Source organism: Acartia tonsa, chromosome 4 (genome assembly GCF_053477335.1).
Source record: "Acartia tonsa isolate MP-2025a chromosome 4, ASM5347733v1, whole genome shotgun sequence".
NCBI lineage: Eukaryota > Metazoa > Arthropoda > Copepoda > Calanoida > Acartiidae > Acartia > Acartia tonsa.
Genome location: NC_137263.1, coordinates 52,582,232 through 52,599,470, shown reverse-complemented (window position 1 = coordinate 52,599,470; position 17,239 = coordinate 52,582,232). Strand labels below are relative to the sequence as shown.

Below are 17,239 nucleotides of genomic sequence, written 5' to 3'. Positions count from 1 at the left end.
AAAATTAAATAACCGTAAACCATCCCAGAACCTATGTCAAGCTTTCATATAAAGCAGAACTGAATCAGTCCAGAGCTGGATCTTTAAATCATTTCAATGGTGTGCCAAATCGGGGTGAGCCAACTTTCCACCAATGAAAGCACAGCATTTTCAGAAATGCCGCGCTGTGATTGGCTGAAATTCGGCGCACCCCGATTTGGCGCACCATTGAAATGATTTAAAGATCCAGCTCAGTAGTTTTTAAAATCTTAAAAAAACTTAACTACTTGATATAATCGGATTTAAGATTATTACAAAAAAATTTGTAGAAATTTTTTATGTTGTTTTTATATCCTTTTTTCCCTGCTAAGAAAAGTCCATCCCCAGTTAAACTTGTAACTTTAGTTACAAAATGCTCTAACAACAGTGTCATTTTTATAGATAAACTTAACATGGTAGATATTTAAAATTTGAACGTCTCATGTCGACTTTATGGTATTAAAGGAATTTGTAATAACATTTCTCGTATTCATTCGAATCCGGTTGATAGAAACAAATTTTATCAAAAGTGATGCAGTATCGATATTCTAATGGCATATATAAGTACAATATATGTCAACACAAAGCCACGAGGTTCCACAGGTCCTGATCTATCAATCTGAAATATTGTTATCAGAAATAGAATTACATTCAGTTTGTCAAAGATCAGAGTAGGGTTTCATTCTTCTTAACCATATTATCAACTCTTTAAAAACATATGTATTTCAGACAGTGTATTTTTTTAATGGAACAAATATATAGCTTGAATTAACCCACTTACCATTAATAGAAATTAATAAGCAATATCTTATTTTATTCATTGGCTTGGGGATTATTGACTATTGTAACAGAAAATTATGCCATAAAAACCTTATTTTACAAAGTGTCTTATTTTTTTAACACAATGTTTTTCTTTTATATTAAAGTTGGTTTTTGAATGTAGTCTAAAGGACGTTGTCTCTATGTGTGTAACTTTAAGTCTTTAGTGAGTAATTTAGCATGAAATATAAGGTTGGAAAGGGGGGAGAGTTCCCCTCAACATTAATTTAAGTTTGGAAAAACTGTGGAAGGGGGAAACTATAGGGCTTTTTCTACAGTAGAGGTGGATATTTTATCACATCTGAATAGCCTTAAACCTCCCTTGGACCATTACTAAACATTCCTGAAAATTTTGTATTTATCAGAAAAATTTCTGGATATACTCACAATTTACTGTTTTTTGGAATAGGACTAGTTACTTCGCCTCTAGCCTCTTGGAGAGGTGGGTGGAGGGGGATAAAAATAGCTTAAAACCACCCAAATATAATTTTAAAGATTCTCTGAAAAGTACAATCTATTGGGACCGGAAATTTCAGAGATCTTGAGCTACGGACAAAAAAAACTTACTACTTTATAACATAGGATCCCAAAATGTTTGTAACTAAAAGATATTGTTCCATGCCAGACCTACTAGATTATGAAATAGCAGGAAAGAATCAGAAACAGGTAAATAAGAAGCCAATGAGGTGTCAAAAAATGCTTCACCAGTTTTTGAGACAACCAAAGGTAATGATGACAATATCCATAAAAACGAAGGTACAAAATTAGGCGGTAGCGCAAACGACCATTAAAACTTGTAGATTGTCAATACTTAGTTAGCTGAAAATTACAAAATTCCTGTAATATTAACCCTTTACAGTCGGGCCCCTTGACGCACCTTAATCGGTCGGGGGGGAGGGGGGCGTTCAACGCCCTCCCCCCCATATTATCTCAGTTCCTATTAGAGCTAGAGAACAAGTCCCCTGTTTGATAATAAATTTCCGACCTTTTATAAGTCTAAGTCAATTTTCGCTTCCTTCACCCTTTTATTTAACAACCTTTGTTTTTAGGTCTTTTTTTTTACTTAAAAATTTCAAACGGCTGTAATTTTCTTATTTTTGAAGCTAGAAGAACAATTTTTTTCCTGAAAATGTTTATCTTTATTTAAATTTTACATTAGAAATATCAAAATATAAATTTCAGCGGCCGCAGCTGTACTTGGCAGCTGCCAGCCGCCGCAGTCGGCGGTCGTCGGGAAAACGGCGGCGGATCTTTATGAAATTTTAATACGTTACGTAGACATATAAGAAAAGCTTATGTTTAAGATTTGAAGTCTCTAAGTCAAAAATTGCGGCCACAGGAGCCTTTTAAAGATTTCTGGAGACCTGGAGGATCAGGACCTGCAGGATCATACCTGGAACCTGAAAGTGACTTGAACACCTGTATTTCATATCAGGATGTACTACTAGAGAATATTTTAGTATTTTGGTATGATAAAATGATTACAGAGTTGCTACGCGTTCTAATCCTACTTTATTTTTTCGGAATAATTATTCAAAGTTTGAAAACGATAGGACAATTATAACATGCCTAAATTAATGATATGAGCAATCCGTTACGTAGGACGAAACGAACCTCGTAATAGAAAAGCTTCGCTATCATTTAATCATAGACCCTTTATAGGAAATGATTTAATTTATTTCAGGATTTTATCTATAATACAAAGTAGAACGATGTCTGTCTGTCTTTTTGTCTGTTTGTTTGTAGCGAAGGATCTTGCTAACCGCTGAACCGATCGGGTTCTCCTTTACAATAGCTTCTCATAGGTCCCGGGAAGGTTTATAACTATTTTCTTGTGGGGTGGAACACCCCAACCAACCCCCCAATAAAATGAAAAATACCCCCCCCCCAAAAAAAAAAAAATTATTTTTAGAATTAAAATAGTGAGTCGACTAACCCCCCCCCCCCCAAAAAAAAAAAAATCCCAACCCCCCCAAAGGCTAGGGGCGAAGCCGCTAGTTTTATAAAATGCAAAAGTTTTGTTTATGCAAGAAATATACGTTGATTATCTGATAATTTACTTGGAGTTCCAGGTTTATTTTGTTTCATCCAGCAAACTAATGGAGTTTTCCTTTGAGTTGCCACAAATATCAATAATCGGCCCCTAGGGGCTTCAAAACTGGTTTTGTTCTTCTAATATTTAATTTTAATATCCGCGGAAAGCTGTCTGTAATAAGACACGGTAAATAACTATTATATCCTAATTTAGAAAGGTCCACAGGAGCTTGGTGTTGCAGGTTTATTTTGTTTCATCCAGCAAACGGATGGAGTTTTCCTTGGAGTTGATACTGATGATACCAATCAAGAGGATAAAAAAGCTCCAGGTATAAAATTTAGTTTTTGCTGGAATAATTAATTCGGATCTAGTGCAGTTCACGGTGAAATGTTCCTGGTAACGATTATCTCAAACTTTAAACTCAAACGATTAACTTTAAAGGCTGCTAACGGCCAAACAGTGGCACGTGTAGATTATGCTCGCGCATAATTTTAACCTACAAAAGAAGACCTACAGATAAGAAGAAATCGTTCCTGACCCCCCCCAAAAAAAAAAAATTCTCTTTAAAACTAAAATTGAAAGTGGGGAGGTGGTTTCACTCTTCAACCCCCTCACCCCTTAAGTTCCTCTAGAGGCATAGCCGTTAGTTTCTAATAATTAAAAACGGTAGATTAAAAGTTATTTTATTTAGATCCTGGATTTATGTGTAAAAAATGTTCGAACATCAAAGAAATCAGGAAAGTTGCATGTTTGAAATTTTGATAATACATTTGAGACAAAGAACAAATTTATGAAACTTTGGGGACGTTTAAAGGGGAAGGAGACATTGGGCTGTTTATTACACAAGTCCCCAAAGTTTTAAAATAATGTTTTCTTATTTGTTGGCTCAACAACTTCGGGGACTTTTATTGAATTCTAATTGGTTGGTTCATTAAGTTAAGTGTCCGAACGTTTCAACCATTATTGTAATCTACAGAATTTTTTATCCAATTATTGGGAATGTTCATTAATTTATCGGCCATTGTCTTATCCCTTTAGATCCCTGACTGTTTACACCTATTACATACAATAAACACACATAAAAAAATCAAGAAACCTTATAAAATATCAAAAATTTTAACTTGAGGGTTTTGTAGGAAACCATACAGAGTAGAAATGGGAAAAGACCTGATGTTAGCTGGAAGAAATCAAGGTAATCCTTTTAAATTTATTTTGCGTTTACCCACAAAGAGTCTTGTTGAGCCTAAAATCTTATATACCACAGTACCTTCGAAGGTGCTTTGACTTTAGTGTCAGAACCTAAATTGGGACATAGTGCATTTCATTACCCTAGGTTAGGTAACTTCATTTCACTTTTCAATAAAATCTAAAATGCAGCGGTTTTTGAGAAAATTAAATTTGAAAATTTCAAGTTCAATTTTCACCCACTAGGAGTTACCGCATAATCATGACAAGAAAAGCAAAGATTATTTATTTAAAATTTTGAACAACTTTGCTTTTATAAAGTTCTTCAAAAACCACTCCTGAAGTGAGTTAATTAATGGCCATTTTTATCAATTGCTTTGCCAAGGTCACGGAAATTCAGCCTTAAATAAATCATATATAGAGAGGTTTTATGACTGACTTTATAAAAGCAAAGTTGTTCAAAATTTTAAATAAATAATCTTTGCTTTTCTTGTCATGATTATGCGGTAACTCCTAGTGGGTGAAAATTGAACTTGAAATTTTTAAATCTAATTTTCTCAAAAACCGCTGCATTTTAGATTTTATTGAAAAGTGAAATGAAGTTACCTAACCTAGGGTAATGAAATGCACTATGTCCCAATTTAGGTTCTGACACTAAAGTCAAAGCACCTTCGAAGGCACTGTGATACCATTATTAATTAAATTAAGTCGGGTAGGATTGTTTTTCAATTATTTGTTCATTACTTTAGATCAAATAAGGGGAGGGAGTTTCAGTGCTCGTTAGGAACTTTGAGAGAAAGAATATTTTATTTATAGGATTCAATTTAACATTTAATCTTGTAAAGATCTAGTATGATTTAAATGCTATACAATATGGCAACTTCAAATTACAACAACGTCTACAAGTCTATTTAAATCTAATACCCTTGTGCAGTTAGTCTATTACTAAATTTCCCAGTATGTCAATTCATCAGAATAAGCAAAAAGAATTATCATTTCACCATAATTTATTGATAACATTTTATTTTATTGGCTAAAAATCAAAGATTTATTAAACAAACACTAAGAAATATTGATAATTCAAATAAATTAGTTTTTTTTATCTTAGGTTCAGTAATATTTCGGCAGTACTACCCCGAAGGAGGGTGGGGATATGTCATCCTGGTTTCTTTCTTCATTGCCTCCACACTTTCTCATGGTTTTGTTTTCAGTGCTTCAGGTATTTTTAGAAAATGTAAGTAGTAGGATGTTTGTATGACTGTCTGTCTGTCTTTTATTATATTTCTAATGTCATCCTGGTTTCTTTCTTCATTACTTCCATACTTTCTCATGGTTTTGTTTTCGGTGCTTCAGGTATCTTTAGAAAATATAAGTAGTAGGATGTTTGTTTGACTGTCTGTATGTCTCTTATTATATTTCTATCTCATCCTGGTTTCTTTCTTCATTGCCTCCACACTTTCTCATGGTTTTGTTTTCAGTGCTTCAGGTATTTTTAGAAAATGTAAGTGGTAGGATGTTTGTATGACTGTCTGTCTGTCTTTTATTATATTTGTATGTCATCCTGGTTTCTTTCTTCATTACTTCCATACTTTCTCTTGGTTTTGTTTTTAGTGCTTCAGGTATCTTTAGAAAATGTAAGTAGTAGGATGTTTGTTTGACTGTCAGTGTCTGTCTGTCTTTTAAGATATTATATGACCACTGGACCTTTTAGTTCTTTTAAGAGGATAACGCCAACGATTACGATTATTCTTGTTATGTTTTAAAGACTACTTTTGACTTAAACCAAGAGCTTGATGAATTTATTCTAGTTATTTATGGCATCGTATTATAGACAGCTTTCCGCGGATATCATAATGGGTTTAATAAAACTTGTCATAAAGACTATTTTACAGATGTCCTATCAAAGCCTCTGATGTTGATGTACACGCCTGACATGTACTCAGCTGTGACCCTGTGGATATCACCTGTCCTTGTCTCCAGCCTGGTAGATTGTCCTGTCACAAGTCTGTGCAAAAATAGGTATGCAACCCAGCAATCTATTCGTCCGATACTAAATCCTTTATCGTATACTCAACATTGTTACGATCTATACGAGAGGTATGATCGTACTAATTTTCAATACAAAGAGTCCAAATAAAATATGAATCTGTGGCTCTGTTGATATCTCCATTCATTGTATCCAGCTTCATAGATTGTCCTGTCACAAGTCTGTGCAAAAATAGGTATACAAAATTGATATAGGATATACGTTGATATATTACCAAGGGAAAATTTGTCGTAAATTTAGCTTGCTTGTATGGAACTCATTTATGGTCAGTTCGTAAGAGGGAAGGGGATAGGCTAAAGCGGTGGATGGGGGTATCGTTATTTAGCCAGCTGTGAGCATCACTTTATCAGAGTACATATCCAAGTAATGATATATCAATTGGTATACAAATAGGCAGGGTGGTTTGGGAAAAAAGTGGGTTCTCATACTTTCTGAGTAAAGCTAGTTGGGGAGGAAGGAGATGCAAATTTTAAAAAGTTTTTCAAATATAGCCCTAACTGGGGGGAGTTTAAAAATGTTCAACGGCAGATTTTAGGCAATATAACTTATGGATGGAGAAGATAAGTTACAATGCCTCAAGAAAACATACCCCACCCCCATACCCAATATATAAAGGTCAGCGAGGTTGATGGCAGTACTGGCGGGGCTGCTGTTGGCGTTGGGATCCTTGTTCATGTCCTTTGCCACTCAACTTCACCAACTCTTTATAAGGTAAGTTTTAGAAGCCCGGCTACTCTTCAATTACTTCAGTTTTTATATTGGACAATACATGTAAAAAAAAGATTTGCGATATATACATAATGTTTCATAAGATTTTTTTTTATATATTTGAATTACAGTTTACTTTTCTTTTTCATGAACAATCTTTCAAGCTTGTTATTGCTGTGCGAACTTTAGGCAAAATTTTAAAATGTCGCTTAGGCTAGCCTAACATGTACAAGAACTATGTAAGACTTAGAAAATCAAATTGGAGATACGGAAAGTGTCATATGTGACGTCATAAAAATACATTTAAATCCATCTTTTTCCAGGGGTTTTCTTTCCTACTTCTCCTATTATTCTTCCTTTTCAGACGTATGTTTATGACGTCACGCATGAGGCTTTCCGTATCTCCAATCAAAATTCGAGGCTAACCAATTGATTTTGAAATTTTTGCCCTAGAATCCTTGTTTTAGTGAGACCTTGTTTGTGGGAGTTGGTTTGTGTTTTGTCCGAGTGAGTGGACCTATTATGTTGGCCCAGTATTTCAAGAAGAGAAGACTGTACGTTGAGTTTATTTCACAGTTTGCTGTGGGTGTAGGTAAATCAATCAATATTTTGGATTGGAAGACGACTTTTAATAAGCCGCCATTTAAAAAAATTTTTTAATTGAAAGAGGGAACGTAGTAGAAGCGCAAGAAAGGGTCATGTGTGACGACATAAAGATATGTCTATTATCCATATCTTTTTTATGGCTTTCCTTTCCCACTTCTCCTATCATCCCTCCCTTTTAGACGTATTTTTATGACGTCACACATGACACTTTCCAGAGCTTAACGTACTAATTTTCTATGAATCTGTGTAGATGCTGAAGACTCTGCTTAAAAAGTGTTATGACAATAATTAAAGAGTTTAAAATATTTACAGATATGCTAGACTATTTTTAATTACTAGCGGCTTCGCCCCTAGCCTCTAAGGGCTTTATTTCTGAAGGTTCAGGGGAGAATTTAAAAAATTTTGTTTACATATTTTTAGATATTTTTTGTATTTTATAACATTTTATTACTCTTTATATCATCTTATAACTCTTTATAACATTTTATAACTCCTTATAACTTTTTATATTGATTTATATTATTTAAAACCTTTGAAATTTTTCTTTTTTTTTATTGTTTTTTAAAATTTCTTTGCCATTAGTCTTTTTGGGGCTTCGCCCACAGGAGAAGGAAGTTTTCACAATCTTTTTGAATTTGATAAAACAAAGTTTAAAAGAAGAAAAGAAATTTAAAAGAAGGAAAATAATTGAAAATATAAAAAGTATAAAAAAATATAAAAATTTATAAAAATATATAAAAACATAAAAAACATTAAAATTAGAAAAAAATATGAAATTTTTTTTTGGGGGGGGAGGAAATTTTCATTTTTGAGGGGGTTGGGGGTGTCCCACCCCCCAAGAAAATAGCTTAAAACCACCACAGGACCAATAGGTATATACCCTGAAGAGTAGAATCCAATCGGTTCAGTGGTTACTGAGATCTTAAGCTTCAGACGGACGGATAGACAGACGGACGGACGGATAGACAGACGGACGGACGGGCGGACAGACATCAAGCTACTTTGTATTATAGATAAATCGGGCAATAAATCTACCCTTAAATAGGTAAAATTCAACACCCGTGCTTAAACACAAGAAATGCAAATTAAGCTTCAGTTTTACACTGATTTATTTATTTATCTAGGGATGATGATATACCATGAAGTTGTACCCATCTACCTGAATCATATTGGCTGGAGGCGTACCCTCCAGGTTATCGCTGCACAAATGGTCATCGTCTCAATATGTGGAATGTTTTACAGGTAAAGTAACAGCTTCATTTTGTTAATACATAAAACAAACACTTTTTAGCTATCAATATTTATTTTAATATAAACAAAAAAGCTGAAAATTCATGTTTTACATGAACGTACGGACTTTCAGAGTTCCTATACTTCCTAAATTGTACCTAACTGTTATAGAAATAATCATGCAAAGTTTCAAATTGTTATGACTCTAGCGTGTCTAAATTAACCGTTTGGACGGACGTACGAACGGACGGACCGACCATAATCATAGAAAATCCCCGAGATTAACAATGTTTAGATCAGCATCCTTGTACCATCCTCAGAGAAGAGCAATACTACATCTTAAAAATGTTTAGATCAGCATCCCTGTACCATCCTCAAAGAAGAGCAATACTACATCTTTAAAATGTTTAGATCAGCATCCCTGTACCATCCTCAGAGAAGAGCAATACTACATCCTAAAAATGTTTAGATCAGCATCCCTGTACCATCTTCAGAGAAGAGCAATACTACATCCTAAAAATGTTTAGATCAGCATCCCTGTACCATCCTCAGAGAAGAGCAATACTACATCTTAAAAATGTTTAGATCAGCATCCCTGTACCATCCTCAAAGAAGAGCAATACTACATCTTTAAAATGTTTAGATCAGCATCCCTGTACCATCCTCAGAGAAGAGCAATACTACATCCTAAAAATGTTTAGATCAGCATCCCTGTATCATCTTCAGAGAAGAGCAATACTACATCCTAAAAATGTTTAGATCAGCATCCCTGTACCATCCTCAGAGAAGACCAATACTACATATTAAAAATGTTTAGATCAGCATCCCTGTACCATCCTCAGAGAAGAGCAATACTACATCCTAAAAATGTTTAGATCAGCATCCCTGTACCATCCTCAGAGAAGAGCAATACTACATCCTAAAAATGTTTAGATCAGCATCCCTGTACCATCCTCAGAGAAGAGCAATACTACATCTTTAAAATGTTTAGATCAGCATCCCTGTACCATCCTCAAAGAAGAGCAATACTACATCTTAAAAACCAGAGAAGAAATATTAAAGCAAAGAAAGATGATAAAAACAGCCAAGTTAAGCCAAAGGTGGGGTTTTAATCAGGGATCTAAAGGGATAAGACAATGGCCTTAAAATTGATGTATATCCCCAATGATGATGCACAAAATTACCCCTTCTGTATAATACATTTAGTGGTTGAAACGTTTGGCCACTCAATTTTATGAACCAACCAATAAAAATTTATTAAATGTCCCCAAAGTATAAGTTTACGAATAAGTAAACGTTATAAAAATTTGGGGACTAGTTTAATAAACAGCCCAATATCTTCTCCAACCATGGGTTTCAATTAACAAGAAAATAGTGTTCTATAATTCATAACTGAAATAAATGTTAGTGTATATCATTATATGCAATCTTTAACAATATGATAATTATTGTCTATATTTGAGTTAAACAGATAAACAATGTATGCGACATTATTATACTCATATTCTAGTCACATTTAATGTTCATTTCTTTCAATTGCAAAAATCTAAACTATTTTATGACTAAAAGGTGCTCTCCCACAAGTGGCCGGTTGAGCGCTCAGACCCTCCCCCCTATTTTGAATTAAATTAAAATGAGTGGATGGGGTTAACGTTTTACTCCTTGGCTAACCGTCTAGGGGAGCAAAACCCGCGAGGCCTAAAAATGCATACCCAACTCTGTGAGGCAAATCAGTACCCAATATAACTTATCCTTAATTGATCTAAAGTAATAAACAAACAAAAACTAACCTCCACCACTTATATTTCAAAATACCATAGGGAGCGGGGGGAGTAAATTTTGTTGAATTGAAATATAAAAAGTAATTTTTGAACAAATCTTTTTTAAGGCTCCATTTTTCAACACAACCATGTTTAAAAGCAACTCATTTAAACTACTGGCGGCAACAGCGTTCACTTCTGGATTTGGCCTTTTAGTTCCTGTATTTCTGGAGACATTCCTGCGGACTAATACCAGCGGTCAACTTGGCCTGGCCCTATGTGTTGGAAATACACTGGGATTTATATTCATCCTGGCAAAGTTAGTATTATTTTTAAAGTAATAAATGTATAACCCAGTCAAATACCTGTTTCCAGTGGAAGAGACCTTTTTCGTCTGCTAGCAAATTACTTTTTTCTCTTTTGTAGCGACTTGACTTTGTTTATATTTTTACTCTCTTGGCTGATATTCAAAGACCCAATAGAAAGTCAGCACAGGGTCTCCACCCCATGAACATACTTTTATTTAACCCCTTCTTTCACTATTATTTTACTTAAATTTTTTATTTAACTTATAGATTTAATTATTAACTAATATTATACTATACATAATATCAAATGCAACATGGTCCATAGATAAAAGTAAAAGGATGTGTGTCACTCTGTAGATAAGGATCTCGCCAACAGCAAAACCGATTCGGTTCTCCAATACATTTAGTGAAGCTTCTAAGAGAAATAACCCCTAAAAAATATTCATTTCAAATTATGATTGACAGGAGAAGGTCTATTCTCCCCCTCCCCCCCATTCCCCTTACTAAGAAGTGTACTTCTTTCATTTTTTTATTTTAGACATAAAAATTTTCTAGGATAAGAAAGTTCATATTATGTCAATGTTTGTTGGTTTTGTGTGGACTTTCTTCTCTACTTTTTATTCCAAGTAAGTAGAGTTTTGTGTGGACTTTCTTCTATACTTTTTATTCCAAGTAAGTAGAGTTTTGTGTGGACTTTCTTCTATACTTTTTATTCCAAGTAAGTAGAGTTTTGTGTGGACTTTCTTCTATACTTTTTATTCCAAGTAAGTAGAGTTTTGTGTGGACTTTCTTCTCTACTTTTTATTCCAAGTAAGTAGAGTTTTGTGTGGACTTTCTTCTATACTTTTTATTCCAAGTAAGTAGAGTAATTTATTTAACCATTTTTATCTATAATACAAAGTAGAATGATGTCTGTCCGTCTGTCCCTTAAGATCTCGGTAACCACTGAAACGATCGGATTCTACTATTCAGGGAATATACATACTGGTCCTGTGGTGGTTTTAGGTAATTTTCCTTGGAGGTGGATCAACCCCAACCCCCCTAAAACTGAAAAAATGTCCCCCCCCCCCCTTTTTTGAAAATGTGGTTGTTGTAACACCAGTGGTACTTAAATTTTTTTTTAATCACCTATTGGAGCAAAGCCCCTAGAAGCTAGGAGCGAAGCCGTTAGTATAATATAAAGTAGTAGGAATTTTTTGTCTAATGCTAAAGAACTCGGAAATTACTGGAACGAATGGGTTGTACTTTACAGAGAAGCTATTTTCTTGTCCTCCTCCGCCTTTACCTAGATGCTAGGGGCGAAGCAACTAGTTAAAAATATAACAAGGACCATTATTTTGATGATAGCAATGACCTTCTAAATTAACCAAGAAAAATAGGTTATTATTGAAATTTCAAGACAATGATAATTAGTTTTTGTGAATCATTTGACAACCTGTATATTTATTAAATAGAGTAGCTTTGCTATTGAAGCAAGCAAGCAAAGTACGTGTTTTAGTGTAAAGTTTTCGATAGGGCTTTGAAGCACCTTATAGTGCCTAATAAAAAATGACGGCATACAATACAAAGGACCAATGGCCAGTATACATTGTGGGTATAGTCCCTTTCGTGGCAACGCACCTTAAGGGGCGATTCTTTCACAGTAGCTTTTCTCCTATTTCTAGCCCTTGCGGGGGGGGGGGGGGCTCTAACCATGCGGGGCCAATTGCCTAACCTTGTGGGGAATTATCTAACTCAATATAACCTAACCTAAAATAACCTATAAAATCCATTTTAAAAATACGACGAATCGCCCCTTAAGGGGCGTTGCCACAAAAGGGACTGTTCCCTACATTGCATTGTAATTTATCAATGGTAAAATGAATACTGGCCTATCATATGTCATTTGTATTGTATTTATTTGGACTTTTTCTCAGAGTCCTATTTGACAGTACATATTCAAAACAGTTTTATTCAGACTTTTAAGAAATATTTCTGAAAGATTTATTTTACTAAACCTTTAAAAGAAGTGCTTTAATAGTAAAATGCCCTTAAACTTGGTAACAATCTCGGCTTACTAAGTGTCTGTCAACAATTTATTTATGTTTAGGAAATTTGAAGAATGAACTGCTAGAGAAGGTGGCACTCTGGTCTTATGGAATCTGCTGCGGGGCTTTCAATTTAACATTTAGGTAAGGAATAACAGCACATACAGCACTAGAGGCCTCTAGCGGCATTTGATGGAAATAAAGTGGGGGAGGGTATCGAACTTCCACTTTAAATTTTAGTTTCTACATTTATTTCCAGGGGCTATTTCTCATAAGAGGGTATGTTTACCCTCCCCCATAATTGTAATAAATCTTTCCTGGACCTATAGGAAGCTTCACTGTAAATGAGTAAAAATTCATAAAACAGTTAGCAAGATCCTATGCTCCAGATCCTGTTATTATTTTGATATACGGATAAAATACATATGAGAAAAGTGTTGAATAAACAAGGATGACAACATCCATAAAAGCCAAGCACTGAAACGGTAGGACAAACGGACATTAACATTTGTATAGTGTTAGAACTGAATAATCAAAATATAAATGTATAAGAGTCAAAGCAAAATTGTAAGTAAATTTGTTGAAAAACTGCTAGATACAGGATAACGTTTATGAACATACTTACATTTTTAGGACTTGATTATAGAGTTGCTTCGCTTATAACTTTATACTGTGTTGTCCCAGGAATTAATATACCAAAAATCAGATCAATCGGATGATTAGATCACATTAAAATTTGTTGATAAAAAAGTAAAACAATCGACATGTTTAAAATGGACTTACGGACATTCCTGGTAATAATTATAGAGTTGCTACGCTTTCTAAATCGTACCTAATTACTAAATGAATCACCATACAAAGTTTTAAATCGATAGGACAATTCTAACATGCCTAAGTTAACGAAAAAAACTATCCGTTACGGACGGACGGATGGACCGACCCTAATTATAGAAAAGCTTCGCTTTTAAAAAGTTTATCTAAATAATAATGAATTGTTAAATTCTTCGCATTCGTTTTAATATAATTTAATAGCATAGACAAACAGTAACAAAATTAACTAAAGTCATCAAGCACTTTGTTTAAGTCAAAAGTACAAAAATTCCATTTTCTAACAGAGATATTAAGGGATTATAGATTAATGTATGCCCTCAATTAAGATAAGCAAAATTACCCTTCTATAAATAATACCTAAAAGCAACCAATCAAAACTTAATAGAGTACCCAAAGTTCTTGAGACATCGAAGATTTGGTGTTTATGAAACTTTGGATACCAATATAATTAACAATCTCATGTCCCTCTCCTCACCGGATTTATGTAAGAAATCAATGATATTACAATTGAATTTAATTGTCAAATACTACTTTTAGGTCTAAAGTACACAAATGTACAAATGGCTACTTTTGTCAATTGAATAAATATATAGTTATAGATGTATAATCCAGACAACTACCTGGCCCTAGTGTTGGAGACCCTTTTCGTCTGCTAGCAAATTGTTACCTCTTCTTTTGTTTGGATTCGGCTGTGTTTTAATTTCCGACGCTTTTGGCTGATATTGAAAGACCCCATTGGAAATTAGCAAAGGGCCCCCACATTTAGCTCGTGTCCCCTATTGCTTTAAAGTGAATTGCTCGTGTTCATTTATTGCTTTTAGAATGTATATCTATGATAAGATGAAATGTCGTCTTTTTCCGTGGGCAATATCAATCATCAACACTCTTCAGTGCGGCACACTCTGCTGTGGTATTCTAATCAATATCTCGATAAGGTAATTTAGAACACGAAGTAAGGTGCTTTGAGCCCGTCTTCTGGAAGGTGTTTGAGTCCTCTGTAAGAAAAAGTATTATTATTATTCTGTTGCTATGTCAGACCTGTGACAATGATAGTTATTGTATCTAAAAGTCCATTGCTCATAAATAGCTTTATTAATTAGTCTAGAGTTAGGACTCTCAGCCAAAGGTCGAGTAATTAATTAGTTGCTTTTTTTGGCATATATTCTCTCAAATGACGTATGTATCAATTTGATTTTTTCCCTGAAAGTGCCTTGGTAGTCCCGCAGGGGTCGATATAAGGAAAGTGACTAAGTTCAATAGTCATTTTATAAGAAAGCACCAATAACTTTAGTGAGAAGTTTGCCCACAACTACGGATATGTCTTCACCTGCCTGAGCTTGGTGTGCAGTGCAGGCATCCTGTCCTTGTTGCCAGCTTTCAGGACCAGGAAATCCTCCGCCGCCAGCCTGGATGCAACCTCCCAGGAATGGATATATTATTACTTGGATCTTACACCAGGTTATCATGTACTCTGATAAACTAAAACTTGAGTTATAGTCCCTTTCGTAGCAACGCCTCTTAAGGGGCGTTTTGTCGTATTTTCATTTTCACAGTAGCTTTTCTCCTATGTCTAGACCCTGCTGGGGGCTCTAAACTTGTGGGGCAATCACCCAACCTAACTTAACCTAACCTATAATAACCTATCAAAAGCTACTATAAAAAAACCGACGAAACGCCCCTTAAGAGGCGTTGCTACTAAAGGGACTATACCCCCAACTTGTAGCTGGCTAAAATAACTATCCCTCTTTCCCTCCATTTACCCCATCACCTCCCCCCCTAATGGATGAGCGAACTGACCAATAAATAATATCCATGTAAGCAACCTAAATCGTGACAATTTTTCCTTTGTCATCTTACACCTGATTATCATGTACTCTATTAAAGTGAAACTTGTAGCTGGCTAAAATAAAGATCACTCTTTACCCCCATCCCATCCCCTCCTACTGCATGAGCGAACTTAAACGATATCCATGTTAGCAACCTGAATTGACGACAATTTTTCTCCTGTTATAATCAGTTCAGTTCAGGCGCGTCTCTCTTTTGGACTCTGTAGTCCAGAAAATACGGCCACCCTATTCCTCCATGATGTCCTGTCCTTGGCATGTTTTTCAGCTTCTCCCCATGTTAATTCTAAATTAATGAGGTCTTTTCAGTGCTCTGCCTCCAGTTCATTTTTGATCGTCCCTGTTTACGTTTACCAGTGGTGGGGTTCCATCCTAAGCACTTTTTTGGAATCCTGTTATGTTCCATTCTGAGCACATGTCCTAGCCATCTTAGTCTTTTATATTTCACTTCTGCTTTAATACTATTACACTTGGTCTTAGCATACAGTTCAATGTTTGATATTTCTATTTTTTGATATTTTTTGGATCCGCGTATAATGTATATCCATTCTCCCAGCTGGTCAGTGCTGCTGGTGACTGCAAGCAGGAATTAGAAGTGGATATTCCCGAGATATTGAATGATATGGATACCCCGCCGCTGCTACTGCGGCCTAATTCTATAATCGGTAGGTCATTAGTGAAGCTGTTTATAGTGCATATAAAAAATGACATTATACATTACGAATGACCAATGATAGGTCAAAACAGACTAAATTATCAATCACAGGCTAGTATACATTTTAATTGACCTATGGCAGGTCATTATGACCCCAATTTTTATAGGCACTATAAAAAGCTTCGTTATTATTAGCGGCATAGCTAATATATAATTAGGGACTTTTCATTTATCTGTATACGTTATATCAAAATACATTTGATTTATTACTGTAGTGTTGTGAAAGTAAATAAACATTACGTTTTCATTAGAGATCCCTAATGTTTTTAATTGCCTTAGCATAAAGAATTATGAAAGGATTAATTTTTTTTATAACGAAAACCATGCTATCTTTAAAACACATTATATTTAACCCATTGAATTATGGAGGCTTATACATTGATAAAAATAAAAGATATAGGGACAATCCCTGTTTTGTTGGCCTTGAGGGGGCAAAAAGCTGCGCTAATAAATGAGCGGGTGAAAACAAATAACTAATATTTAATTTTTCGTGAACAAGTATCCATAATATAATTAGAAAATTTTTAAAAGCGAAGCTTTTCTATAATTAGGGTCGGTCCGTCCGTTCGACCGTCCGTACGTCCATAACGGATAGCTTTTTCCGTTAATTTAGGCATGTTAGAATTGTCCTATCGATTTCAAATTTTGCATGGTGATTCCTTTAGTAGTTAGGTACGATTTAGAAAGCGTAGCAACTCTATAATCATTACCAAAATGTCCGTACGTCCATTTTAAACATGTTGATCATTTTACTTTTTTAACAACAAATTTTTATGTGATCAAATCATCGGATTGATCTGATTTTTGGTATATTGATTCCTGGGACAACAAAGTATAATGTAATAAGCGAAGCAACTCTATAATCAAGTCCTAAAAATGTAAGTATGTCCATAAAAATTATCCTGTATCAAGCAGTTTTACAACAAATTTACTTACAATTTTGCTTTGACTCTTATAAATTTATATTATGATAATTAAGTTCTAACACTATACAAGTGTTAATAATGTCCGTTTGTCCTACCGTTTCAGTGCTTCGCTTTTATGGATGTTGCCATCCTTGTTTTTCTTAGTATGGGTCATATTATACAGTTTTAGTCTTGCGGAAA

At 34.6% G+C, this 17,239-nt stretch overlaps 1 protein-coding gene across 1 annotated transcript; it reads left to right on the top strand.

The window, feature by feature from the left end:
• The first annotated feature begins 1,428 nt into the window (after window positions 1–1,428).
• Window positions 1,429–15,049, top strand: LOC145315533 (monocarboxylate transporter 4-like). Its single transcript, XM_080155514.1, has 11 exons — window positions 1,429–1,503; window positions 3,086–3,200; window positions 5,166–5,276; window positions 5,950–6,076; window positions 6,720–6,815; window positions 7,280–7,404; window positions 8,543–8,660; window positions 9,640–9,748; window positions 10,537–10,727; window positions 14,396–14,509; window positions 14,866–15,049. Exons 1-11 carry the CDS (start codon window positions 1,429–1,431, stop codon window positions 15,047–15,049), a joined length of 1,365 nt encoding a protein of 454 aa, XP_080011640.1.
• The last annotated feature ends 2,190 nt before the right edge of the window (window positions 15,050–17,239 follow it).

What these genes read in the sequence shown, in the direction of transcription:
- LOC145315533 (XM_080155514.1), top strand. Translation starts at nt 1,429, where the DNA reads ATGTTTGTAACTAAAAGATATTGTTCCATGCCAGACCTACTAGATTAT. An exon ending in AGAGGATAAAAAAGCTCCAG is followed by an intron (nt 3,201 to 5,165) that starts GTATAAAATTTA and finishes TTTTTATCTTAG; the next exon opens with GTTCAGTAATATTTCGGCAG. An exon ending in ACAGTTTGCTGTGGGTGTAG is followed by an intron (nt 7,405 to 8,542) that starts GTAAATCAATCA and finishes TTATTTATCTAG; the next exon opens with GGATGATGATATACCATGAA.